Source organism: Mesocricetus auratus, unplaced genomic scaffold, assembly GCF_017639785.1.
Source record: "Mesocricetus auratus isolate SY011 unplaced genomic scaffold, BCM_Maur_2.0 Super-Scaffold_100007, whole genome shotgun sequence".
NCBI classification, from domain to species: domain Eukaryota; kingdom Metazoa; phylum Chordata; class Mammalia; order Rodentia; family Cricetidae; genus Mesocricetus; species Mesocricetus auratus.
In genome coordinates this window covers 1216294-1242131 of record NW_024429191.1, presented here as the reverse complement: position 1 = coordinate 1242131, position 25838 = coordinate 1216294, and the positions used below count along the sequence as shown (strand labels likewise).

At 51.3% G+C, this 25838-nt stretch overlaps 1 protein-coding gene across 1 annotated transcript in view; it reads right to left on the bottom strand.

The window, feature by feature from the left end:
- LOC106022374 overlaps window positions 1-25838 on the bottom strand; it is a 115713-nt gene that overhangs the window by 12662 nt on the left and 77213 nt on the right. Inside the window, 15 exon segments of the mRNA XM_040747920.1 lie at window positions 1705-1866; window positions 2324-2494; window positions 2558-2656; window positions 3882-4003; window positions 5064-5226; window positions 5908-6045; window positions 11343-11424; window positions 12234-12346; window positions 13518-13684; window positions 13852-14073; window positions 16422-16653; window positions 19826-20010; window positions 20589-20837; window positions 24431-24466; window positions 24469-24632. Coding sequence (XP_040603854.1) covers window positions 1705-1866; window positions 2324-2494; window positions 2558-2656; window positions 3882-4003; window positions 5064-5226; window positions 5908-6045; window positions 11343-11424; window positions 12234-12346; window positions 13518-13684; window positions 13852-14073; window positions 16422-16653; window positions 19826-20010; window positions 20589-20837; window positions 24431-24466; window positions 24469-24632 — 2305 coding nt within the window.

The window sequence follows — 25838 nt, the reverse complement described above, 5'->3', positions numbered from 1 at the left end:
TGAGCAGATGGATAGACAGATGTGGTGAGCAGATGGATACACAGATGTGTGGTGGTGAGTAGATGGATAGACAGATGTGTGGTGGTGAGCAGATGGATAGAGAGAGATATGGTGAGCAGATGGATAGACAGATGTGGTGAGTAGATGGATAGACAGATGTGGTGAGCAGATGGATAGACAGATGGGTGCTGAGTAGATGCATAGACAGATGTGTGGTGAGTAGATGGATAGACAGATGTGTAGTGAGTAGATGGATAGACAGATGTGTGGTGAGTAGATGCATAGACAGATGTGTGGTGAGCAGATGGATAGACAGATGTGTGGTGGTGAGCAGATGGATAGACAGATGTGTGGTGGTGAGCAGATGGATAGACAGATGTATGGTGATTAGATGGATAGACAGATTTGTGGTGAGCAGATGGATAGACAGATGTGTTGTGGTGAGCAGATGGATAGACAGATGTGTTGTGGTGAGCAGATGGATAGACAGATGTGTGGTGGGTGGGCAGATGGATAGACAGATGTTTGGTGGTGAGCAGATAGATAGACAGATGTGTGGTGAGCAGATGGATAGACAGATGTGGTGAGCAGATGGATAGACAGATGTGTTGTGAGCAGATGGATAGACAGATATGTGGTGAGCAGATGGATAGACAGATGTGTGGTGAGCAGATGGATAGACAGATGTGGTGAGCAGATGGATAGACAGATGTGTGGTGAGCAGATGGATAGACAGATGTGTGGTGAGCAGATGGATAGACAGATGTGGTGAGCAGATGGATAGACAGATGTGTGGTGAGCAGATGGATAGACAGATGTGTGGTGAGCAGATGGATAGACAGATGTGTTGTGGTGAGCAGATGGATAGACAGATATGTGGTGAGCAGATGGATAGACAGATGTGGTGAGCAGATGGATACACAGATGTGTGGTGGTGAGCAGATAGATAGATGTGTGGTAGACAGATGTGGTGAGCAGATGGATAGACAGATGTGGTGAGCAGATGGATACACAGATGTGTGGTGGTGAGTAGATGGATAGACAGATGTGTGGTGGTGAGCAGATGGATAGAGAGATATGTGGTGAGCAGATGGATAGACAGATGTGGTGAGTAGATGGATAGACAGATGGGTGCTGAGTAGATGCATAGACAGATGTGTGGTGAGCAGATGGATAGACAGATGGGGGATGGTGAGCAGATGGATAGACAGATGTGTGGTGAGCAGATGGATAGGCAGATGTGTTGTGGGTGGGCAGATGGATAGACAGATGTGGTGGGTTGGCAGGTGGATCCGTAAATGGGTGGGTGGGTGGTGGGTAGATAGCAGGAGGGTGGGGTGGGAAGGCAGGTAAGCATGCGTGTGGATGGGTAGGTGAAGGACAGGAAAGAGTAAGAGATGGATGGATAGGAGGACCTGAGAATGGTGGGGGCGCAGGGTAGTGTCAGGAACGGGTCCCAGTGTGTGCCTCAGCAATAGTGGTGGTAACAGCTGTTGTTTTCACAGCCTCCTGAAAGTCACAATCTCCCTATACACATCTTCCTTCTCTCACATAAACTAGACAGAGAAGACAGGTGCCACGCAGCTGGTGTGGGAAGAGCCAGTGACAGCTCTGCCTGGTTTGGTCACACCCTGCCTGTCCCAGGTGCTCCCCAGCCTCAGGGCCCCTGGCTCCCCTGCACCCCATCCTTCTCCGCAGACTCACCCTAGGCAAGTTGCAAAGCCCCAGGTGGAGGGTGTGGCATAACTTGTGTGTGTAGTCAGTTTCCACTGTCCCCTGGAAGCTGTGCTTGGCACAGGGGGCCGACAGGATGTGCTCTAGGGTGGCCTCTGCATAGACCTTGTCCCACTGGGGCAGCTGATGCTTCTGGAATAGCTCATGACATGGGGGTTATCACATAGGAGAGAATGTCCACAGTACCCACAGGGGTGACTGCCACCCACACAGAGACCAGGTGCCAGTGACCCCAGGTCTCAGAAGCCTGGCGAGGTACAGAAGGGCTGAGGGGTACATTCTCAGCCAGCCGTCACAATTTCAGTACAGTCTGGCTTTTGTCTCACACTCTGAAGAGCTTCACTTAGCCCCACTGGAAGCCCTAGTTGGTTGGGAGACACTGAGCCTTGCCGTTTCTGGGACGGTGGGCCCTCCCCTGCCTACTACCCCATGACTAGCAGACCTCCAGTACTACCAGTACTGTCTATTGCCAATCTAGTGTCTGATCTACTTTCTGGAAGGACATGACTATTGCACCCATTTCAGATGAAGCAAGGCTCAGCCAGAAGAATGAGTGGCCTAGATCCTGTGGCATAGCCAGCACTCGAACCCAGAACTGCACTGCCATAGCTGCCAAGGCCCCCTGTAAATGATCTGCCCTGAGCCTGGCTCTCTGTGCCTCACTGAACATGACTGGGGTCTGAGTCAGGGCTCCACAGGCCTGCAGAGGGCCCAGGCCCCTGGTTCCCTGGAGCTGACAAGAACAGGAGCCAGGGGCCTGCTTGGAGGCCCAGAATGAGGACCCTTGGCAAGAGCTCACCAGGGAGCCAGCATGTACCTGAGCAGCTAGGCAACCATCCCAGGCCACACTGTGCATAGAGGACCTCTCAGCCCAGGTGACCTCCAGAGTCACAGGTGAGCTTCTGTCCCTTGATTGCTGAACCTGCACGAGGGAGGAACAGATTTGAGGCTGTCACTGCCTCTGACAGGGAGATGCTGGCTAGATTGTGGCTGCCTTCATCTTCCCTGGAGAGGAAGTGGGGGTTACAGGGGCTTCTGCCTTCCTTGTTCAGAGCCCCCTACTGGGAAACTGGGAAAGGCCCTTCTTGATGACAGACAGCCCCTTTTGGGTCCTAAATGTCCTGCCCTACTGTCATCCAGCCTCTTCCTTCGGTGCCTCCTCTTAGCTCTGGCCTTAGGGCCTTTGCGCTTGCTGTCCTATAACTCATATTCCTGGGGTCCTTGGGTGATAGCCTTGTCTCCCATAAAGGGCTCACCTGGCCGTTCAGATCCAGTTCTCTGGACACTTGCTCCATGATGCTTGTCACAGATTCCGAGGTTTAAAAACAAAATCCCACGCACCTGCTTGTATTCTGCTGGCCTAATATATTGTTCACTGGTGATAAGAGGGGGCTCAGAGACACCACACAAGTTCAAGGATACACAGTGGGCTAGGGAGGCAAGCCACCCCCACTCAGCCCTCCCTGAGGAACTCAGAGCCTCTTGAGAACCATTTTCTTCATTAAAACCCAGAGTTTAGTGTGGTTGTGCACACCTTTAATCCCACCACTCGGGAGGGAGAGGCAGGCGAATTGCTGTGGGTTTGAGGCCAGCCTGGTCTACAGAGCGAGTTCCAGTCAAGGCTATTACATAGAGAAACCCAGTCTCGAAAAACCAAGAAAAAAAAAAGGAAAAGAAAAACAAAACAACAAACCCAGCGTCCACAGATGCAAAAACTAGGTCCAGGGCTCCAATGCTGGCACACAGTAGGCATCGCTGAAAGAGCAACTGAGAGGACCCTACGGGTCCCCAGGCAGGCATCTGTGAACAAGGCTTTCCCCTCCCCCATCTAGTGCTGAGCCACGCCCTTCCTTGACACGCCCTTCCCTCCCATTTACAGGGAAGGAGCCTGAGGCTGGGGAGACTTGGTACAACAGCTGCATGCCTGGGGGAGTGGCTAAAGACAGGCACCACCCTGGCTGTGACCCCAGAGGAGTGACAGCAGCTCTCTGTGCTCAGTCTCAGGTTCTGAAAACAAGCTGTGCTCCTCCTGAGGGACTGAAACCCAGGTCCTCTGACCCCACTTTTGGGCACCTAGCGCAGCTGACTGACTCCCATCAGGCCCCTGAGCAAGGCGCGCCCCTCCCAGGGTCTCCTGCCAGTCCTACCTGGTCTTGATTGTCCCAGGCCACAGACAGGTCACCACGGTGGCTGTCTCTTGAGTACTCCAAGGACAGGTGGAGGCTGCAGTGACGTGGCAGGGACACAGTCAGCCGGTGGGAGAGCTCCACTGTGGGGGACACGAGTGGAGAGGGTGGCAGTGAGGTCACAGCTGTGTGGTAAGGTCACAGCGGGAGACTGGTTCGGGGACTCAGCTGATAACAAAACCATTCAAGCAGGTGGCCACGTTCTCACCCACTCTACAGAACTTGGAAGCCACATGTTCGGTCCCAGTGTTACTTAAAGCATCCTAACTGTCCCCATGGGAACTCTGTTCTTTTTTCCTCCTATCCCAATCGCACTGAGCAGCCAACCCACACCAGCTCAGAGTCACCTCCGAGCCCCAGCCAGGGGCCTCAGGCCATGCCACTCTTCCTTGAGGCCAACAGGGCACCACATCCAAGTCATGGTCTTCAGGGGTCTGTTGTCACTTCCTCTCCTGACCCCTGAGCAGTCACCATGGGGCACACCCTGGCTGACTGTTGATGGCTTCAAACCAGGCTTCAGGTGACAGCCAGAGGGTGCTGAGATCAGCAGAGGTCCAGAGCCCTTCCCCTTAGTGGCTGTGACCTTGAGACCATAAAGCCTACCAGGGGCCTCCCTGCTGCTCCTCTGACCACTTTAAGGCACTTTGTTTCATTGAGGACAAGGGACTTTCATTATTTATTTGTATGTGCACATGAACATACACACTTCACTGCATGTGTGCGAGATTGTCTCCTTCAGTATGTGGGCCCAGCTCAGGCTGTCAGGGTTAATGACAAGCGCTTTACCCACCAAGCCGATTTGCTTTTGTTTTTAATTTTGATTTACTTGAGACAAGGTTTTATATAGCTGAGAATGACCTTGAACTCCTGACCTTCTGGCCTTTACTTCCTGGAAGTTGAGACTTCAGTCATACCCCCCATAAACACTGTTTTTTAAGGTGCTGGGGATCCCTACGCGCTCTGTGATTTTGCTGACATGGGGGTTCCTAGCTCTCTGCCTTTCCCCTCTGAGGGCTGAGCCTTGGCTATCTTGTGTCCTGAGGATTCCCTGGGGCCTAGAATAGCACCAAGGACAAGCAGGCACTCACCCATGGCAAGTGAGAGCACCCCTAACCCCATGCCTCCGCCTGCTCAGTCACTTACCCTGAAGACGGACATCACCCAAGAGCTCTGAGTGGGCCCCGGAGAGGCTCCCATTGAGGGCTGCCTCCCTGCCATTCCATTGCACCACCTGGTGCAGGATGTGGGTGCCTCGTGTCCTCTGGAACACGGTCCTCAGGGCCAGCTCTGGGGGAAGGGTGCTGAGCTGGAAAACAATAGGATAGCCAGTGCATGGCCTCTTGGAGCCAAGCCATACACCAGCCTGGGGTGGAGAGGGGAAGACAGGTCCAGAAAGGAAAAGAAGCTGTGTGTGGTCAGGACCACAGTGCTAAATACATCCTAAGTGTGAGCAGACAGCACGGAGGGAGAGGGTGAGGTGGTGCATTCCTTCCAGGGCCTGGAAGGAAGGTGGTTGTAGTGGAGACTCCAGCCTGGGTGGGCTGACGGGCCCGCATCTGCAGACTGAACTTCCTCCTGCCATCCCTATCTAACCTGTCCCGGCCCGGGGCCCCTAGCCAGTTCTCAGAGTGATCCCTACCCCAGGTGCTTAGCATAGGATGCTCTTTCCCCAGACATAGGATTGGCTCAAGTGTCACCTCCTCAGGTGACACCTCCTGACCCCATAATCATATATATGGTTTCTTTATGTGGCTTTTGTCACCTGCCTCAACTAGATTATGTATTCAATGACAGTCAGGGCCCACCAGTTCTGTCCTGTGCTTCTTCCTGGAACAATGCCTAGGATTAGGAGATGATCAATGAAGAATGAAGATGAGACACACAGCCAAGAGTCCCTTACAGTCAGTTTGCCCCCCTCAGAGCCTAGCTGCGCTGGGGCCTAAGCTAAGCCTCAAGCACAACTCCCCTTTTCTGAGGACCTAGGCACCTGGGGGAAGGTCTGTTGCAGCCGGATGACGCTGGCTAGGCCATCCTTAGCATCCAGTAGACCGGCACTGACATGGAAACGGCGCTCTTCCATCTCTAGTACAAAGGTGCTTTGGGTCTCATCCTTGGAGTACCGGAGCTGGTGAAGGGAAAAGTGCAGCGGAGAAACCGTCAGACCTCAGTCAGATGATGCTTGGCTCCAGACTCTGCTCCCAGAGCCCCAGAAAGGGACCTACAGCTACCTGAGATGAACAATCTGATGAAATAAGGGTCTTGTGTCTAGGCAGGCCCTGAGGTGCGATGCTGGCCGCACTCTTTATGCTCTTGGGCTGTAACAGTGATACAGATAGATACTAGCTCAAAAACAGCCAACAAGAATCTAGTTGTGGTATCGCTTGTGACCACAGAGGGCAGTGCTGCACAAGGACAATGCCTCAGAGTGGTAGACCAGGCTCCAGGCTGGCTCTCCTAGGCCTGGGTTGAGTTAGTGACAGTTAGGTCCTTGGTTTCCAGAGCCTTGGCCTTTTAATCTTATGGATAAGGATAAGGATGCTTGCTTTTTAAATGAATTGGCATGAAAATTGTATGAAATGATGTGCCACCTTCTGGGCTGGTGGAATAACTCTGTCATTTAGTATATATCCAGTCTCCCAGGGAAGAGTCACAAAGGCTTGGGGAAAGGGACAAGAATTGGTGCTCATATTTTGGTGTCAACATTGTCTTCATTCCTCTCCAAATCTAGCTGTTATTACTGGGTTAAGAGCACTGGCTACCCTTCCAGAGACTTGGGTTTGAGTCCCAAGCACTCTTAGTGGCTCATATCTGTCAGTAGCTCTGGTCCCTGAGAACCCATGACCTTTTCTGGCTTCTGAAGGCACCAAACATTCATATGATGCCCAGATATACATCATATGCTGCAGGCAAAACACCAACAACACACAAAATAATAAGAGAAAGTAAGAACCGGAATTTAAGAAAATGGCACTTTCAATAGGCTGAGAGGCAGTGTCGGCATGTTCAAGCTAAGCCTCGCCTGGTACAAACAATCCAAAGACACAAACAAGGATGTTCTGTGAACTGACTGCGTGGACATGTCAAGGTAGCAACATGAGGATTTTTAAAGAAATTTAGTGGTGAAAGATGAAAGGGAAAATCTAGGCAGTGGGTATAGAGGAGGGTGGTGAAAATTTAACTGTTTTGTATCTTAAAAGTTTCATAGGAAAACATTGGTGGCTGGAGAGACGACTCAGCAGTTAAGAATGCATACTGCTCTTCCACAGGACCCAGGTTTGGTTCTCAAACCCTGTGGAGTAGCTTCTAGCCTGTCACTCCAGGGGATCTGATGCCCACTTTTGGCCTCTGCAGGCACCTACACCCACATGCACATAGCAATACATACAGACATACACATAAAAATTTAAAACAATAATAAAAAGTCAGGTTACACAGAGAAGTAGAAGATTCCCTGCATTTGCTTTCTGGCTTTTTCAGCCAAGTTTTCAGACTTCTGTTCAAGGATAACAAAGTAAAAGTGGTATAGTACAGAGCATCCTGTGCAGCTCTGGGTCCTGCCATGGGTTTAAACCCAGGACTAAACATTTAAGAGGCCTTACTGAACAGTTGGGAATTTTATTATCCAAGTGTTATTTCAGCATTCAAGTTTGTACCACGCCTGGCGACATGGGCCTGTCGCCATGTACTTGGGGAATCTGAGATAGGGAAAGTAGGAGAGAGTGGTGGTGAGTTCAAGGTCATTGTGGACTACATAGTGAGTGTGATGGTTTGAAAGAAAACAACCCTGATAGGTTCATAGGGAGTGGCACTATGAGAGGATGTGGCCTTGTTGGAGTAGGTGTGGCCCTGATGGAGGAAGTGTGTCACTGTGAGGGTGGGCTTTGAGGTTCAGATGCTCAAGCCTGGCCCAATGCCACTCTCTTCCTGCTGTCGGATCTGGATGTAGCTCCTTCTCCAGCACTATATCTGCCTGCATACCACCATGTTTCCCATCATAATAACAACGGATTAAACCTCTGAACTGTAAGCCAGCCCCCATTAAATGTTTTCCCTTATAAGAGTTGCCACGGTCATGGTATCTCTTCACAGAAATAGAAATCCTAAGACAAAATTGATAACAGGAGTGTGGTATTACTGCCATAGACCAGACTAGTAATATGAAACACATTGGAATTTAGGACTAGAAAACCTACTGGGTACTTTAAACAGGCCTTAACGGGCCATACTAGTAGGAGCATGGACGACAGTGGTGCTGAAGGTGATTTGAACTATGGGGGCCCTGGCTCAAGAGGTTTCAGAGGAGAAGAATATTAATATGTGGTGGTACTTTGGTGAAGAATATGACTGAATTTTGCCCTTTTCCTAAAAGTCTGCCTGAGGCTAAATTGAAGAGTTATGGATTAACAGCTTCGACAGAGGAGATTTCCAGACATCCTGACTGTACTGGGTGGTTATTAGTGGCCAGTCTTTCTGTTTTGTTTTGTTTTGTTTTGTTTTGTTTTGTTTTGTTTTGTTTTGAGATAGGATTTCTCTTTGTCATCCTGGATATCCTGGAACTCACTCTGTAGACCAGACTGGCCTCAAACTCACAGTGATCCACCTGCCTCTGTCTTCTAAGCGATGTGATTAAATGAGTGTGCCACCACCACCTGGTTAGTGGCCCATCTTACACAGGTCTATAATGAAAAGGAGCAAGCTGAGCATGGAAATTTACAAAATGTACAGTTGGAGGGGAAAAGGAGCTCCAGGAGGTAAACATTAAAGAAAAATCCAATGCTAAGTGAAATCATGAGCAAGACCCCACCAAACTAAGCTCTAACTTGTGAAAAGGAATTAAAGAAAATCTTAGGGCCAGGCATGTGGTGCATATCTTTAATCCCAGCACTCAGAAGGCAGAGGCTGGCAGATCTCTGAGTCAGCCTGGTCTACAGAGCTAGTTTTAGGACAGCCAAGCTTTGACAATGAAGGAGATAATCAAAACAGAAAACTGATGAAAATGTGTTTGAAAAGGGGGCCATGTTCCAGCCCCAAGCAAGAAGCAGAACTTGGCAGCTTCGGCCATGTGGTTCTGACTTTTTAGAGTCAAGGATACAAAAAAGGGGTTATGGAATCTTCCACCATAGCTAAGGAGAGCTGCCAAGGCCAGGCCTGTGTCAGGGGTGTCCCTGCATGGAGGCCTAGAGAGCCATTGTGTGAAGCTGTGAAGGTGAAGCCTGGGTTGTGTTGGAGACCCCAAGATGTTGGAGATGATGGAGTTGTGGGATACCTGCTGAGGAGAGCTGCTAACAGGGAGTGGACCCAGCCCAAGAGAAAGAAGTGTGTTGTAGTCAACAAAGCTGAAAGGAGTTAAAGATCTGAAGAGCGTTTTCACATCAGACATGGAGATGCAGAGTTTGGAGTTTGCCCAGCTGTTTTTCAGTCTTGCTTTAGTTCAGTATTTCCTCATTATGCTCCCTTTCCTCCCTTTTGGAATGGTAATGTATATCCTGTGCCATTGTATGTTGGAAGGATGTGATCTGCTTTTTCATTTTGATTTTATACAGGATTACAGTGAAAGATTTCGAGAATCTCAGAAGAGACTTTGGACTTTTAAACTTTGTTGAGACTGTGATAGACTATGGGGACTTTTGAAGTTAGATTGAATGCTGTCTTGCATTATAATATGGCTACCAATCTATGGGAGCCAGGGAGTGGAATGTGGGGCTTTAAATGAAAATGGCCCCCAATAGGCTCTTTGGGATTGGTACCATTAAGAGGTGTGGCCTTGTTGGAGGAAGTGTGTGGGCTCTGAGGTTTCAGATGCTCAAGCCAGTCCCAGTGTCACTCTCGCTTGCTGCTGCCTTCAGATCCAGATGTGGAACTCCCAGCTCCTTCTCCATGTCCTCCTGCATGCCACAGTATTTCCCACCATTATAACAATGGACTAAACCTCTGAACTGCAAGTCAGTCCCTAATTAAAAGTTTTCCTTTATAAGAACTGCCATGGTTATGGTGTCTCTTCAAAGCAAGAAATCCTAACTAAGACAGTGAGTTCAAGACCAGCCTCGGCTGCATAAACAGACTGTCTCAAATTTTTAAGAATGGAGCTATGGATGTAGTTCAGTTAGTAGGTGATAATGATGATAATGAACTAAACCTCTGAACCTATTAGAAATCCCCAATTAAATGTTTTCCTTTATAAGAGTTGCTGTGGTCATGGTGTCTCTTCACAGCTATAGAAACCCTAATCCCCAGAACTGCATAATCTAGGTATGGGGGTGTACACTTATATTCATCTGAACATCTCAAATTCAAAAAAGCACTCAGATAAAAAGGAAGTTCTAGCCTGAGCTACATAAGACCAGGTCTCTAAGGAAATAAACATCCTGATTTTTGTAATTATACTGTGTTATATAAAAATCCTTGTTCTACAAAACACTTGAGGTCTTTAGGAGTAAAGACATAGCCTTGTTAACTCAATTACACTGAAAATGTGTAGTCTGCTCTGTCTCATGGTGACTTCTTTGTTGTTGATTGAGACAGGTCTCATGTAGCCCAGGCTGGCCCATAATGAACTATGTTGTTGAGATTGACCTTGACCTTCTGCTCCTCTCACTTCTACCTCCCTATCGTGGAGGTTACAGGTGTGTGCCACCACGCCTGGCTTATGGGATGTTGGGGCTAGTCACATGTGGGTGTCCAACAGTATGATCAGGAGGGCTTTGGATGAAGTCTGTGGCTAGTATGAAAATGCAGCGGCCGGGGATTGAGGTAGGAGCTGTGTAGCTCAGTGGTAGAGAGCTTGGCTAGCGTGCACAAAGCTCTGGGTCGGGTGTAGCACAGGACATTATAGCAAGACAAAGGGGAAGGCAACAGGGAGAATAGAAGAGGGAAGAGGAGGGGAGGGGAGGGGAGGTACTAGCTAGTTGGCAGACCTAATCATTCATTCTTTACCAAGCAGCTATTCTGTATTGGTCCCTGTGGCAAGAGTAGGCATTCTCTGTAGGAGCTCCTTATTTGGGGACTCAGAGACAGACAAGGACACGAACAGTGACAATGCAGAGGTAGCCTTCAGCCATGATCTAACAAGTCATCCTGTCTACCCAGGCCTCCCTGTAATGCATTCAGGGTGTGGTGGTGGAGTCAGCTCTGTTCAAGGGCCAGGCATCTGCTGCAGCTGGTGGGGGCACACCAGGTTGGGGGGTGGTGTCAGGCATCAGGTGCCAGGGTGGACAGACCTCCCAGCTCCAGGGGAGCCCCTCTGGAATGTAAACATCGGGATGTTTGGGAAAGTCAATGCTTGAGTTTTGGGGGTGGCCCATGGGGCCCACTGAAGGCCTCTGACAGACAAGGGCGTACACACACCCAGCTGCCCAGGATGCACAGGACTGCCTCTGGCAGTGTCTGGAGCTACTTAGAAGCCGGGGGTGCTAGGGCAGTTACCTTGGCTGTGGCAGAGACTGAGTGGGGACAGCAGTCCAGGAGAGCAGGGAGGTGGTGCCCACCCCACAGCAGCAGCTCTTTGCTGGAAGCAAGGAAAGAGAGGGCGGAGCTGGCGTGAGGGCATCCGGCTCAGCACTACCCCGGGAGAGGGGGTCAGGGGCCCCAAATGTGAGCCGTCCATCCAAGTGTGGTCACAGTCACCAGGGCACTGGGTCATGGGTCCCAACGCAGGTTCCACCTAGCTCCGGCCCTGTTTCTTGTCCCACACCCTTAATCTAGAATTGGCTCTGCCCAAACTCTTAGGTTTGCATAGCAGGAGCCCTCTGGGGTGTGGGCAACAGGCAACAGGCCTCCCAGCCTCCTCCCAGGAACCCTCCGCTAGCCCCCCCACCAGTGGCTTATACATGGGGCCGCGGTCTCTGCAGTTGGGGTTGTTCTATGCACCCAAGGGTGTTTAGCAGTCTTCCTCTCCTGGCCCAGCAATCAGAAATTTCCCCAGGCACTGCACAGCCTCACCCAGGTGAGAGCCATAGGGCGCACCTTTAACAAGTGGGGACTGAGTTCAAGAAGGGGAGCTGGTAACCCACACCCTTCTTAACAGAAAAGCGTCCCAAGCCCCAAGAGAGTTCCACCAAGACCAGTGGCTGGTAATAGAGAAAGTGTGTGTGTGTGTGTGTGTGTACTTATGCATGCTGTCCCAGAGGTCAGGGAATTTTTAAGAGCTTGGTGACCTTGACAAAGCTACTATGCCTCTCTAAGCCTCTATGCCTCTGTAATCTCAGTGGGTTGTGATCGTTGCCATGTCTCATTGAGGCCCAGCAGGGTCCAGATGCCAGATGCCTCCAGTTCCCCTTCTCCTAGGCAGCCCCCAGAACCATCAAGAGCTCCCACCTGTTGGCACGGTTCTGGCCACGGACATGGAGGGACAGAATATCTTGGGTGTCGCAAGTGATTTGCAGTGAGGAACTCATGTCTTCCGTGGTCCAGTATTCTTGGAATAGTAGCTGAGTAGGGGTGGGAGAGAAAACAAGACACATACTGTCGGGGTGCTGAGGGCCCTAGATATCGGTAGAGACGGCTATGTGACCTGTAGCCCCAGAACAAAATCTGCTCAGTCTGCAAGCATGCAGGCCCTGACTCCTGGCTGTCCCTGGACACGGGGCTCATGGGCAGGGCTCAGAACCAAATGGACTGGGGATAAGGGGAGTCTGGTATTCTCTGTTTTGGGGGACACCAGGAGCTGCCTCTCCTTTCTCAGCAGAATTGTAGAACAGACAGCAATGGCTGTGGGCGTTGACACGGGGACAAGGCACAGAGGCTGGAAGAGACAGGACCAGGGTGCAGCCCCATGCAGTGGGGACCACAGAAACACAAGGTTGAGTCCTCATTGCACTGCCTGCTTGCCACATGAATTTGAGCAAGTCACCTAAACCGCGTGTGTGACCCGCATTTTCACAGCCAATGGTGTCGCAGCACCCTCAGCTAACAACACGGATCTGCACAGCTCCACGCAACAGGAGTATTACTATTCACACATGAGGAGACTGGGGGCACAGAGAGGGCAAACTCAAGGTCACACAGCTGGGGTGACAGAGCTGGGTTGACTGGAGGTGGTGTTCACAGGATGTGCTGTCCTGCACCGCAGCGGGTGTCAGAAGGACGAAAAGCGTGGGACAGCCCGAGTTCTGCTCTTAGCACCGAGTACTGAGCCCAGAGCACTAAGCAAAGCTCATAACACTGAGCCTTATCTCCTCAGCAAAAACGAAGCTGGACTTCAGCTCTGATTCATTACTGGACAGGCAGAGAGTAGCTAGAACCATGGTTGTAGGTAGGGCACGAGGCCTGTGGCAGGAAGAGTTTGCTTCGTAGGCAATTGGCTACAACTGTCTGTTTTTCTGAGACAGGGTTTCTCAGTGTAGCCCTGGAACATGCTCTGTGGACCAGGCTGGCCTTGAATTTGTGATCCTCCTGCCTCTGCCTCCCGAGTACTGGGATTAAAGGCGTGCACCACCACAACCAGGCTACAACTTTTTTATTTGTTTGTCTGCTTGTTTAAAGACCCTCTGCAAACTACAAAGTGCTGTGACGGCTTGTCTGTCCTCTGCTCGGCACATGGGGACCTGGATGAGGGGTAACACATTTGGAGAGTGGCGGGCTGGCCCTGTGGCCCCTCACCTGGCTGCTGGAGGGCAGGCCCAGTCTCTGGAAAGCATGCACCGTGTGGCTGGTGTTCACTGTCGCCTCCAGTGTGCCATCTGGCAGCCAAGCCAGCAGGGCTGCCACATCCACACTCACCTTGCCGTCCCTGCCGCGGAGGACCATGTGAGCCCAAGTCTTGGTCTCTAAAGACAGAGTGGCAAGAACTGTGAGAACTTGAACTCCCCTCCCTCCCTGGAGAGGAGAGCAATGGAGACTGCAACAAGGACACGCTGCAACCCATGCACACTGGCAGAAAGGCTACCATGCAGGCCTGGAGGGATCATCGGCTGACCTCAGACCAGCTGCTCACCTTCCCAAGCCTCCATGATATCATCCATCACAAGACATCCCCGGACCCTCCTCTGAGAAGCCCCACCCCATTCCTGCCTGCCACCCTCATGGCTGGGCGTCTTCATCATATCACAAGGCACAGCAACTTGTGGCCCATGGGGACAACAGCCTAGGCAGGCATTATCTGTGCTCTGCAGTGCTGGCGGGTACAGCTGTTGGCCTAGCAGGCACTCAGAAACACCTGTCGAGTAAACTCGCAGAAGAGAGAATGGTTTGTCCTGAAAGTGGCATTGACCAGATACCAGCAGCTCTTCTTCAGTGAAGGACTCACAGGTCACCAAAGACCTGGCCCAGGCTGCAGCATCCACGCCTTCTGCCATGTGGACAGCTCTGGCAACTTTTGCCCCAAATTGGGTCACCTCTCCATGGCTGTCACACACAGTCCCTCCAGAACAGGCAGGTCCAAGAGCTCACACCCCCATGCTACGTATGGAAAATGACTGACAGAGCTAGGAGCCTAGGAGTAAGTGGTTCCTACTGTGTGTCATACTAGGTGAGGCTCACAGCTTAGGTCTGAGCCCAGGGGATAGCCAGTGCCTTGAAGCCCAAATCTTGATTTCCTCATCTGTAAAATGGTTGCAGCCCACCCACCTCAAGACAGCACCCAGGTGACGTCACCCCAGAGGAGCTGGAGATGGGAGTGTACTGGGTTAGAAAACATCCATTTTCGTCTTGCATCATCCAGTAGTCAATCACACACATCTACTATGTTTATAGTAAGGGGAGGGGATGTGGATCTTATGCTTGGGGACTCCTGGCTGTCAGGGACACCATGACAGCTAACACTGAACAGGAAGTGTCATTGTGGGCTGGGACAGTTAGGCATAGAGAGCAATGGAGGAAGGGAGGGGGCTCTCTGGGGGCTAGGAACTAGTATAATCCCCAGCAAGCCCAATGCCTTCTCATGAGTGACCTGAGGCCCCAGTGTGAGCAAAGTCCCCATTTACCACACCCCCAGGAGGCTGAATGACCAAGATGGAAACATTTGAGGTCAGAGGAAAATGATCCAGATGATAGGGAAACCACCCAGTGTCCAGAGTAGTCCAGAGCCAGAGCCTGCATCTATCTGGAGGACAGACAGAATGTAAAGTCAGACTCTGGAATCAGAGTTCAAGGCCTGGCTTCATTATAAGCCAGCTGCGAAGAACTTGAAGGGTAGGGTGGGGTGGGGTGGGGTGGGGTGGGGTGGGGTGGGGTGGGGTGGGGTGGTGCTCTGAGGCTCTGATGGTTAATATTGGTTGTCAACTTGACAGGATCTAGCATTACCAAAGACCTCAGTCTGTGCACATGTCTCCGAGAAACTTCGTAGAACTGGTACCTGAGGTGGGAAGATCCACCCTGAATGTGGGCAGCACCATCCCCCATCACCCTGACAGGAAAAAAAAGGAGAAAGTGAGCTGAAAGCCGGAATACATCTCACTCTGCTTCCGGACTGGGCTTGTGATGTGAGCAGCTACTGTGAGCTCCTGCTGCCTTGACTTCCCCATCACAATGAACTGTAAGCCAAAGTCAGTCTCCCTCCTTGAAGCTGCTGTTATCACTCTCACAGTGGCCCTTCCAGAGCTGACTTCCAGGGACCAGGAGAGCTGTGCAGTCAGTCACGGGGCACTGGCATGTGGCAGCAGGCTGGCCTGGCTGGAAGTGCACGGCCACTGCCGACTCCAGCCTTCTCCTCCTCTCAGTCATGGGTGGAACTGTGTCTGCACTCTAAAGTCTTACCTCTCCTATCTGTGAGTGTGACCTCAGAAAGTGGGCTTTACAGGTGTGACTAAATAAAACAAAAAGGTGACAATGGAGGTGCTGGGATCCAAAACCAGTCCTGGTGTCCTTGCAGGAGAACAGACAGACGCGGAAAGTTGGTGGTCCCATGCAGACAGAGGACAGGCCGGAGTGATCTGTGTAGCCAGGGGACATCCTGCCAGCAGAAGTCCCTTGGGACGGCTGGAGGGAGACCAGGCCACCTGTATTGTGATTTTAGATGCCTGGCCAGAATTCAGAGTAAAACTCCTGCAGTTTCTAGCCCCCCCCCCATTTTGGGAAATTGTGTATCTCTAAGGGGTAGCCTGTGGAGGATCAGGCTATCTTGGTCAGTCCTAGAGCCCAGAGCCAGCTAGGGTTTCCTGGGTCAAGGCTGGGACTAGATCTGGGCCCAGGGGATGCCCTGATGGGGACTGTTCTTCTGTACATATGTTTCTCTTATTGGTTGAAGAATAAAGCACTGTTTGGCCTATAGTCAGTAGAGGCAGGAAGATAGGCATGGCTAGGAGATGAGAATTCTGGAAAAGGTAGGCAGGGAGAGCCTACCAAGAAGAGACTCCATGTAGAGCCCAGGAAGACAGGATGCTCCAGGTATTCTCTGGTAAGACAAGTCCATGTAGAAATACACAGATTAGTAGTTATGGGTTAATAATTAAGAGAGAGCTAGCCAATAAGAAGCCCTAGACATTGGCCAACAGTTTAATAATTAATATAGTGTCCACATGTTTATTTGGGGCTCAAGGGCAGCCTGGCAGACAAGAAAACTTCAATACTGCCCTCTGGATCTAAGCTCACCCTGTATCTGTAGCTCAGCTTGCATGTTGTTTTCATCTGGCAGTCCGGCCTGCAACAGGACCTCACTGTTGTGTTGGCAGTGGCCCCATAGCTCCAGACGGCCGTCATGGGCCCAGTAGTTTATAGAGCAGTTGATGGATAGAGGGCCTGTTGAGATACGTTTGGAGTGCTCAAAGCTGGCAGCACCATCACAAGTGTCCACGGAGACCTGCGGGGACATGGTAGGGACAGACCATTCCAAGCTGGCCACACCCCAGAGCCCCAGGCCTGAAGTCATACAGGTTTCCATCAGTGAAGCAGGGTACAGAGAGTGTTCCAGGGAGGGACCCAAGGAGCACAGCCAGAGTGAGCCTGAGAAGGTGAAGACGTCCTAATGGTGGGAAACAGGGTCACAAACCTAGGGCTGCTCAGATCGTGCATCTGTTCTTGTTAATAAAGTCTTATTAGAACATGGCTCTGCTCCTTCATCAACTACTGTCAATGGTTGCTATCCCCTATGGGAGACTCCCAAGGCCTATAGGTTTTCTTCCTCCTCCTCCCCCTTCTTTCTTCTTTTTTGAGGCAGGGTCTCTTTATGTAGCCCTGGCTGTCCTGGAACTCACTCTGTAACCCAGGCTGGCCTCAGACTCACAGAGAGCCACCTGCCTCTGCCTCCAAGGGCTGGGGTTAAAGGCGTGCACTGCCACACCTGGCAGGTTTTCCCATCTTATCTCCTCTGTGGAGAAGCCTGCTGGCCTTTTCTGTAGCGCATTGCTCCCCCCTGCCCCCCTGCAGCTGTCTCTGGCCTTAGGTAAAATCTCAACCCCCATTACTGAAAAAGAGATGAGGATTAGGGTTAAGGTGGGCACCCCTGGCCATAGCTGTCTGCAGTGTTGGCTGTAGATCAGGATAGTTGGTTTACCCAGGCACATAGTCTCAAGCTGCCCCAAACCGGCCAGACCAGAGTTACATTTTAAAAACTATTATTTTATGTATATGGATGTTTTGTTTGTATGTATGTCTGTGTATCACACATGTGCAGTGCCTGGGGTTAGAAGGTGCTGGAGCCCTGGAGTTACAGATGGCTCTGAGCTGCCGTGTGAGTGCTGGGAGCTGACGGAGTCCTCTACAAGAGCAACAGGTATTCTTTACCACTCTACCAATTCCCCTGCCTCAGACTCACACTTTTAAAAACTCAATCTCAGAAGATGTTTAGCTTGTGGGTGTGCTTGGATAGAGTGGTGTCACTCATCAGGGTGCCACAGGAAGCCCCCCTCCACTGGGTCCTATCTTGTACCCAACCCCACAGTGCTGCCCCGGCTTCTGAGGCCCCAAGGTGTGACCAGCTCTGCTGGAATGTCTCCATCCTGGGCCGCCTGCCAGGCCTCTGCAGCCTCCTTCGGTGGGCTGTATGGTCAGGGAGAATGGTTATGCAAGGACAGAGGTGCCTCTGTTTCCCACTCCTCATGTGTCCCTCAGAACCACATCCAGTGGGACAAACCCACACAGCCACTGAAGCCTGGGTAGGCCTGTAGCCAGTTTCCCTGGAGAGCTCGCACAAGGTTGGCGGCAGTCCCAACTGTGGGTCCTGTGTGCAGTTCCCCCCTCAGCCTGGGTCCTGGAGCTTGGACAGGGCAGACACTGCCCTACATTCAACACATTAATCTGTAGGAAATCAGTTCCTCATCTGCACCCAGTCAAGGTAGCTCAGAATTAGCAGACCCCTGGAGTCTACCTGACCCATGATGCTTAGAGTGCCCACTACCCTGGCTGCCATGGCAGAGGCTGGAGAGAACCTCTTAGGTTCTGGGCTGATGTCCAACTGCAAAGGGATAGTTAATGGATCACTAAGAGGAACCAAGGCCATGTGGAGCTGGAGACCAGAGCATGTCACAGGGTAAGGAAGGGACTGGGGACAAGGACCACAAGGGTCAGTTCAAGTAGGCTTCAGCCCCAGCCGATACTGCCAGAAGTGCCCAGTGTCATGCAGTGTTACTCCCTGGTAGGTCTCCATGACTCACCACCCTACCCAGTCAGAGCCCTGGTACCTGGAGCTGAGCAGAAGAGGTGTCTCCACTGCAGGAGACTCGGGGAGACAGCCGGTGGGAAGTGGATATTTCTTCCCTAACCGGACCCCAAAGGAAGCATCTGTGTGTTCTGACACTAGGTACTGTTCTAGAAGGTTCAGTGACTGTTAATAGCTCACCTTGCAGATGGGGAAAAAGGCATAGAAATCTACATGCTCTCCATGATGGTTTGGTCAGTCTGTGACAGGCACAAAGGTGACTGTGTGTATGTGTGAGTGAGTGTGTGTGTGTAGGGATTGGATCCAGGACCTCACACAAGTTAGGTAAGCATTCTATCACTGGAGTCACAACTATAGCCATCTTTTCAATTTTCTTCTTGAGCTGGGTGGTGTTGGTACGTGCACATGCCTCTGTGCACATGCCTCTGAGAAACTTTGTAGAAACTGAGGTGGGAAGATCCACCCTGAATGTGGGCAGCACCATCCCCCACCACCCTGACGGGGGGGAAAAAAAAAGGAGAAAGTGAGCTGAAAGCCGGAATACATCTCACTCTGCTTCCGGACTGGGCTTGTGATGTGAGCAGCTACTGTGAGCTGCTGCTGCCTTGACTTCCCCGTCACAATGAACTGTAAGCCAAAGTCAGTCTCCCTCCTTGAAGCTGCTGAACTTGGGAGACAGAGGCAGGAGGATCTCCCAGCCAGCCAGCCTGGTCTACAGAATGAGTGCCAGGACAGAGGAGGCTACCCAGAGAAACCCTGTCTTGAAAAATATTTTTTTTCTTCTTGAGACAGGGTCTCACTAAGTTGCCCAAGCTGGCTTTGAACTTGCAATCCTCCTGCCTCAGCCTCCCAAGTAGCTAGGATAATAAGCCTGGCTCCACTCTTCACAACTATATGAGTGACAGTGACAATATCAGTGATGGTGATCATATGAGTGGCAGTGGATGACTGTGGGCATCTTCCTTGTGATGGCTGCTAGCAACTGCCAACCTCCGAGGATGTAGAACAGCAAACAGATAGCCCTCTGGGTGTGTCCCTGAGGGATTTTCTAGATTAGGCTGAGCTGGGAGGACCCGCCTGAATTTGGGCAGCAGCATTCCCTAGGCTACACTCCGGGACCAAATCAAATGGAGGGCGGGAGCTGAACACCACCATTCCCCTCTCTCTGCTTCCTGACTGCAGATGCCTCACGCTCCTGCCTCCATGCCCTTCCTACCACATGGACTGTGCCCTAAAACTGTGAGCCAAGACAAACCTTTTTCTAGGTACTGTATCCCAGCAACAAGAAAAACAACTATTTCACTTGTCTAACCTACAAGGTCCTTTGATTTCTGTCACACTGGGTGAGCCAAAGCCCAGTCCTCTTCTTACTCACCTGGATGTGCCTGTGGCCGTGTATGGAGGAGGGGACGGCCCCATGATGGTGACTGGGCATGGTGGGGCCTGAGGGGTCAAGGCTGGCATTGAGGCGACAGTTTGCACTCCACAATCCCATCTGTGCTGAGCGGTTGGAGGACTCCTGGGCACTGGTCACTTGCACCCCAGCCTTGGAGGTCTGTCCTGCAGGTGAGACACCAGAACAGATGATAGTGACTGGAAGCAGAGACCATCAAAAGGGCCCAATCCAGCCTACTGTGTCAGAATGGAAGCTGGAATTCTGCAGGGCTCCTGAGCCAAGACTCCTAGAGTCCCACTGTTCCCAAAGACTCCAGGTGTGTCACTCACGGCTTTTCCCATCCCTCAGAAGGGCTAAGTTCATCTGATCCACTGCGGTTCCCATTCATATTTAGGGTCAGACCATTGTCCCTGTGGACTCCCTGTTACTAAGAAAAAGGCTCCAGTCTTGTAACAAGAGGCTGGGGTGGCAGTATATCTGCACATTGCTGAGACATCTTGGGTCTCTCCAGTCATCTAAAGAGCAGCCCCTCAGAACTAGGACAGGAGGTCAGAGCTGTTCCACAAGTCTAGGTTGCAGAAAGGCCTGGAGCCACAGCTTTGGGCTCCAGGGGTCTTTTTTGCCCCTGCCCTCAGCTCTGGACTCTCAGACTCTGGGAGAAGCCACACAGCTGAGAAGCCTCCTACCTGCATCACCCAACAGGCCCAAGTTGTGAGTCAGGTTGCCTGAAATCTGACGATGCCCCAGATCCCAGGTGCAGGTCCCATCAAGGCCAGGCTGATCAAGTCACTGTGGATGCTGGCCTGGCCCCCAAGGGCTCCAGTGTAGGTCTGCTGCTGCCCTCTCAGCCGGAGCTCTGCCGGCAAGGCCTGGCTGTAATTCTGAGTGACCGTGCAGGTCATGCTGTGCAGACTGCTGTTCCCTGTCTCCTCATGCTTATCCCGCAGGAGGAAGCTCAGCATGGCTGAGTCAGTGGCCACCATAACGGAACCTGTGGGGGAGGGAAGGGAGGAACAGAATATTGGGTGGGAAGTTGCCAGATCTGTGGCACTGTGAGGCCAACACATGTAGAATGGACTGTGGTAGGGCCGACATGACTGAAGGCAGCTAGCCTGGATGTCTGCTGACTCCTGCCCTCCATTCCCACCACAGGCTCGCTGTGGCAGCCCGACATACGGTCAGCAGCATGGCAGCAAGGGAGCTCTGGGAGGCGCAGCCTGGAGTTACAGGCTAGGGTAGTGGCTCTGAGGGGCCTCCTGTGCAGGGAAGACTTGCACCTGGAGGCCCCCAGGGCTGTTGGGACAGCTCGGCATGATTGCAGGGTCCACGCATCTCCAGATACAACTTTCTCACAGAGTCTTCCAACATCTCCCCCACAAACTCGCAGTGTTCTGAGGGAAACCATGCTGCCATGCTCTGACAGTTCATCTCACAGGCTCTCGAGGAGCCTAGGAGGCAACCTCTGCGCGTGTCTGCCAGGGGGCTTCTAGGCTGGGTAAACGGATGTGGGAAGACCCACCCTAACTGTAGGCAGCACCACCCCTTGGCCTGGGGTCCTAGACTAAACAGAAAGACTATGGAAGCAATGGGACCAGCGGCTTCCTGCTCCCTCACCTTTCCTGCCATGATGCTGTAACCGCAAACTGTGGCCAATACACCCTTCCCTCCTTAAATTGTTTTTGTCAGGTGTTTCATTACAGCAATGAGAAAGGTAACAAAGAAATCTGTATTACAAAAATGTGAGCCTTTATCTCTACCCTTGACATGTGGATAGCAAGGGCCAGGCACTATAAGAATCTTGAAAATAAAAGGCCAGCCAATTCAGGTTCGCAGCCTGGGAACAACCCATGTGTGGTTAGCTGAGATGTTTGACAAAGGTTCAAAGGTAATTCAGTAGAGACCAGAAAAACTTTTCAATAAATAGTGTTGGAGTAATTAGATATTTAAATAAAATTACTTTTGCGATTACTAAGTTAAATAAAGACAGGTTGGGGATGTGGCTCATTTGGTAGAGTGCCTTGCATCCATGAAGCCACGACTTCCTTCCCTGGTGTGGTGGCACACATCTTCCATCCCCTCCCTGCCCACACCAAAGCACAGCACACCAGGGCTTGTAGAAGGGCAGAGAGTTTGGGTCTTGAAACCTAGGCTCCAGTGCTCTGTGGGAAGGATGCTGTGGTCGCATTTACTTTGTAGGAAGGGTACTGTGTTCAAACATACTCAGGTTGTGTCTTATTGTGAAGCCCTGACTACAGAAGCCTGTTAATGCTTCACTCCATCAAAACACCGAGTCAAATGCAGAGGGCTGAAACCTACAGGCAGAGTACAAACAGCCTGGGAACAAAATTCCATCTCAGAAAAAGGTAGACCCTTGCAAGGACGGGGCAGGAAGGAGCCCCAGCTGACTGTTTGGCCTCTGTTCGAGTGTGTGCCTACAGCCGTGAAAGGGAGATGCTGACTTCTGGCCACTAAGCTTGACTTCCTGAGACGTGTTATGGAGAATTCTGAAGCCATGGATTCTAGCTGGGTTCTGGCTGAACACAAATGCCAATCTATGGAGGCTCATTGCCGTCTGGGAAGGAAACAGAAGGGGGAAGGAGAGGGCTATTGAGATGGATCAGTGGTTAAGAGTGCTGGCCACTCCTCCAGAAGACCCCAGTTTCTGGCCTCTGTAGACACTGTATGCACATGGTGCTGACGTACATGCAGGCAAAACGCCCATACAAAGTCTTTAAATTTTTAAAAATGTCTTCAGAAAGAAAAGGGAAAAGGCTGGAATGAAGCTTTTGTTGGTTTACTTTGTTTCTGAGACAGGGCATCACTATGTAGGTCAGGCTGCCTCAGGCTCCCAAGCACTGGACGACAGGAGTGTACCACTGGACCTGGACAGCCACTCGTGCTTGTGGTGGGTTTGTGCTTTGGCTTGAGTGTGGAACGCAGGCATCCCCCTTCCCCAAGGCTCAGAAACTTGGTCCCCAGTGTGTGTGGCACGGGGGAACACTTGAAGTAGGTGGCGTAATGGTAGTGAGGAGACAGATGGGCAGGTAAAACACTACTCACACATTCATGTGAGAATGACAAAGCAAACGAGAATGTTTCCAACTAGCAGAGGGAGGTCAGATTCTTGGTGTCATTTCCAAAATTTCCCTGATGTCTACAATGATGTCAGAATAGCCAGTCATGTGGCCTAACAATCACATATCTGGCTTCAGAAGATTGAAAGTGGGTCAAAATAAAAAGCACTGCTGGGCAGTGGTGGCGCACACCTTTAATCCTGGCACTCACAGGCAGGCAGATCTCTGTAAGTTCAAGTCCAGCCTGGTCTACAAAGCTAGTTTTAAGACAACAAAGAAACTCTGTCTCAAAAAACAAGATATATGTGGAGAGAGAGAGAGTAGACAAACAGACTGACAGACAGACAGACAAACAGACATATAGATAGATAAAGCACCATGGAGGGCTGAAGACAGGGCATAATGGGTAGAGTGTTCACTGAGCATGCCCAGAGTTCTAGGTGCAAACCCCAGCACTACGGAAAGCAGATATAGTGGTGCACTTCTGTAACTCAGAACTAAGGAGGTACAGACAGGAGGATCAAGAGTTTAAATTCATCTTTGGCAACATAGAGAGTTGGAGGACAGCCTGGGTTACACAAGACCCTGTCTCAGAAAACAAAACAAAACAACCACATGACACAGCCTCAGTCTGAAAACCCAAAATGTTCTAAAATCCAAAACTCTTGAAGCACTGACTCCATTGTGGAGCACTTTGGATTTGAGGATTAAGACTCTATGCAGATACCAACCCAAAAGACTCTGAAACACAAAAGCACTCCCATCCCAAGCATTTTGGGTAAGGAGTTTCTTTTAAAATAAAAATGGGAGTGGGACCCAAACCACAGTGCAGATGTGGATCCTGGGGATCAATTCAGTTCTGTCGAGCTTGGCAGCAAGCACGCCTCAGCTGGGTATCTGGCCCAGGTAAGTGCTGCTGGTCTGTTCTAGACAGCACGCCTGAGAGGCTCTGTGCCAGCTGCCCTCTTTAGAGGTGGACTGTTTGTTTGAATGTTAGCAGCGCTGACAAGTCCTGCACGAGGGAGCCTCTGCAGTGTTGTTAGTAGGAGACTCTCTTTGCCAAGTTCTCTTGGTGTCGAAGTCAATCTACCCTGGGAGTTCACAGGAAGCAGCCACCCAAGATGACGCAGGCATCTGTGATGGCTATATGTGGAATTAACTGAAACCCCGTGGCTGGACACACTTAATTAAATCATTTGAAGTGGGAAGAACTTTTGACCTGGGCCACATCTTCTGCTGACAGTCTACATAAGGACATGGGAAATGAAGCTTTCGCTCTCTGCTGGCTTGCCCTCGCTCTAGATGGCATGCCCATTCCTTCACTGCAGGATAGCCTCATGGACTGAACAGTTTCTGGAATATTGGCCCTTCTGCTGGTAGACATCCATTGCTGGGCCAGCTGAACCACAGCCTGGGAGGCACTCCAATAACCCCCTATACACACACACTCACTCCATCGGCTCTGGCCCTCCAGAGGACCCTGACTGACACAGCGTTTCTCAGCTCTCACCCTCTCTGAAGGTCATCTTCTGCTTTAGCACACCCTGAGGTTAAGGACACGGGGCACTTTTGTCCAGCCAGCCACTGAATGCTGGGCCATGCTCCACAGGCTGAGGACCCAGACTCCCCATCTTCCCCGTCTTCCCTCAGATGTCTTGAGGAGCAACTGTGCTGAGTCCTGGTCCACCAGCACCTTGGAAAATAGCTGTACCCTAGGAAGAATGTGATACTGTTATGGTCTTCTGCAGGCTCAGATGTCTGAACACTTGGTCCCCAGCAGGAGGCGATGTTTAGGGAGCACTGCAGAGCCTTTGGGAGACAGAGAAGTGGGTCATTGAGGGCTTATCCCACTTCCTGTCCATTCTCCTCATGCTCCTGCTACAGCGTTGGGCTGCTCCCTCTTTGGTGGATTGCACCCTCAAATGCTGAGCCAAATTAATACCTTCCAAGGGGCTCCCCACAGCTGTTTTGTTCCAGAACCAGGAAAAGCAACAAACACAGAGATGGTAAATGGGTGGCCAATCCTGGAGGTCCCGGGGAGACCATTGCAGGGGTGCTGTACCAGGGCTTCATGCAAAGGGAGGCAGGGAAGTTGGGCATCCAGACCACCGGCTTTGGAGTCAGGCAAGCCTGGGTTCCAAACCCAGGGGCTCCACTCTCTAGCTGTGTGCCCTCAACATGGCGACCTCTCTGACTGTCCAGTAGGGAATCAGATGGAAATACTAACCCAGACAGGTATGAACCCTTGCGGGACCCTTCTGTGAACAGAAGGCCATCTCTCCATGTTCCTTTTCAAGGGGCTCTCATCACTTCTCCCATTAAGAGACAAGCAAGGCAGGCCTTGGGACATGGGCTTTGATTGATAAAATGAACTGGAGAAGAGGCTGAAGCTCAGTGGTCCCCAACCTGGCTAAGTGACGGGTTAGATGGGAACTGGTTGTGCAAAGGCTACAAGCAAACACTACACTTTGACCCCTGCTTCAGTGCTGTTACAGATCCATCTTAATGACGCACTGCCTCATACACGGTCACTGCCAAGCACCTTATCAGACCCCTCCCCGGGGCCCTGTGGGGGCTAACCACGTCATAATCTCCACCATCCTGGCGAGGAGACGGAGGCACGTGGCAGTAATTGGCCTGGAGCTCCTATGCTTATATTACTGTCGGTGCTTATCTTTACAATGCCTCTTCTGTGAGGTGGTTTACAGCTAAATGAACGTGGACTATTTGAGCTGGCTACGTTTTCTCTGGTGCACAGGCACACAGCTGTGTGGATGTGTGCTTAGAGCTACTACAGACATCGGTTGGTTTTTATCTTTTGCACTGGCTACTAGAAGCTCAGAGCCAACCTCCAGAGCAACACTAAAAGCACACTAAACCCTATGGCTTTGCGTTTTCCTTGTCACCTTAAGTGCCTC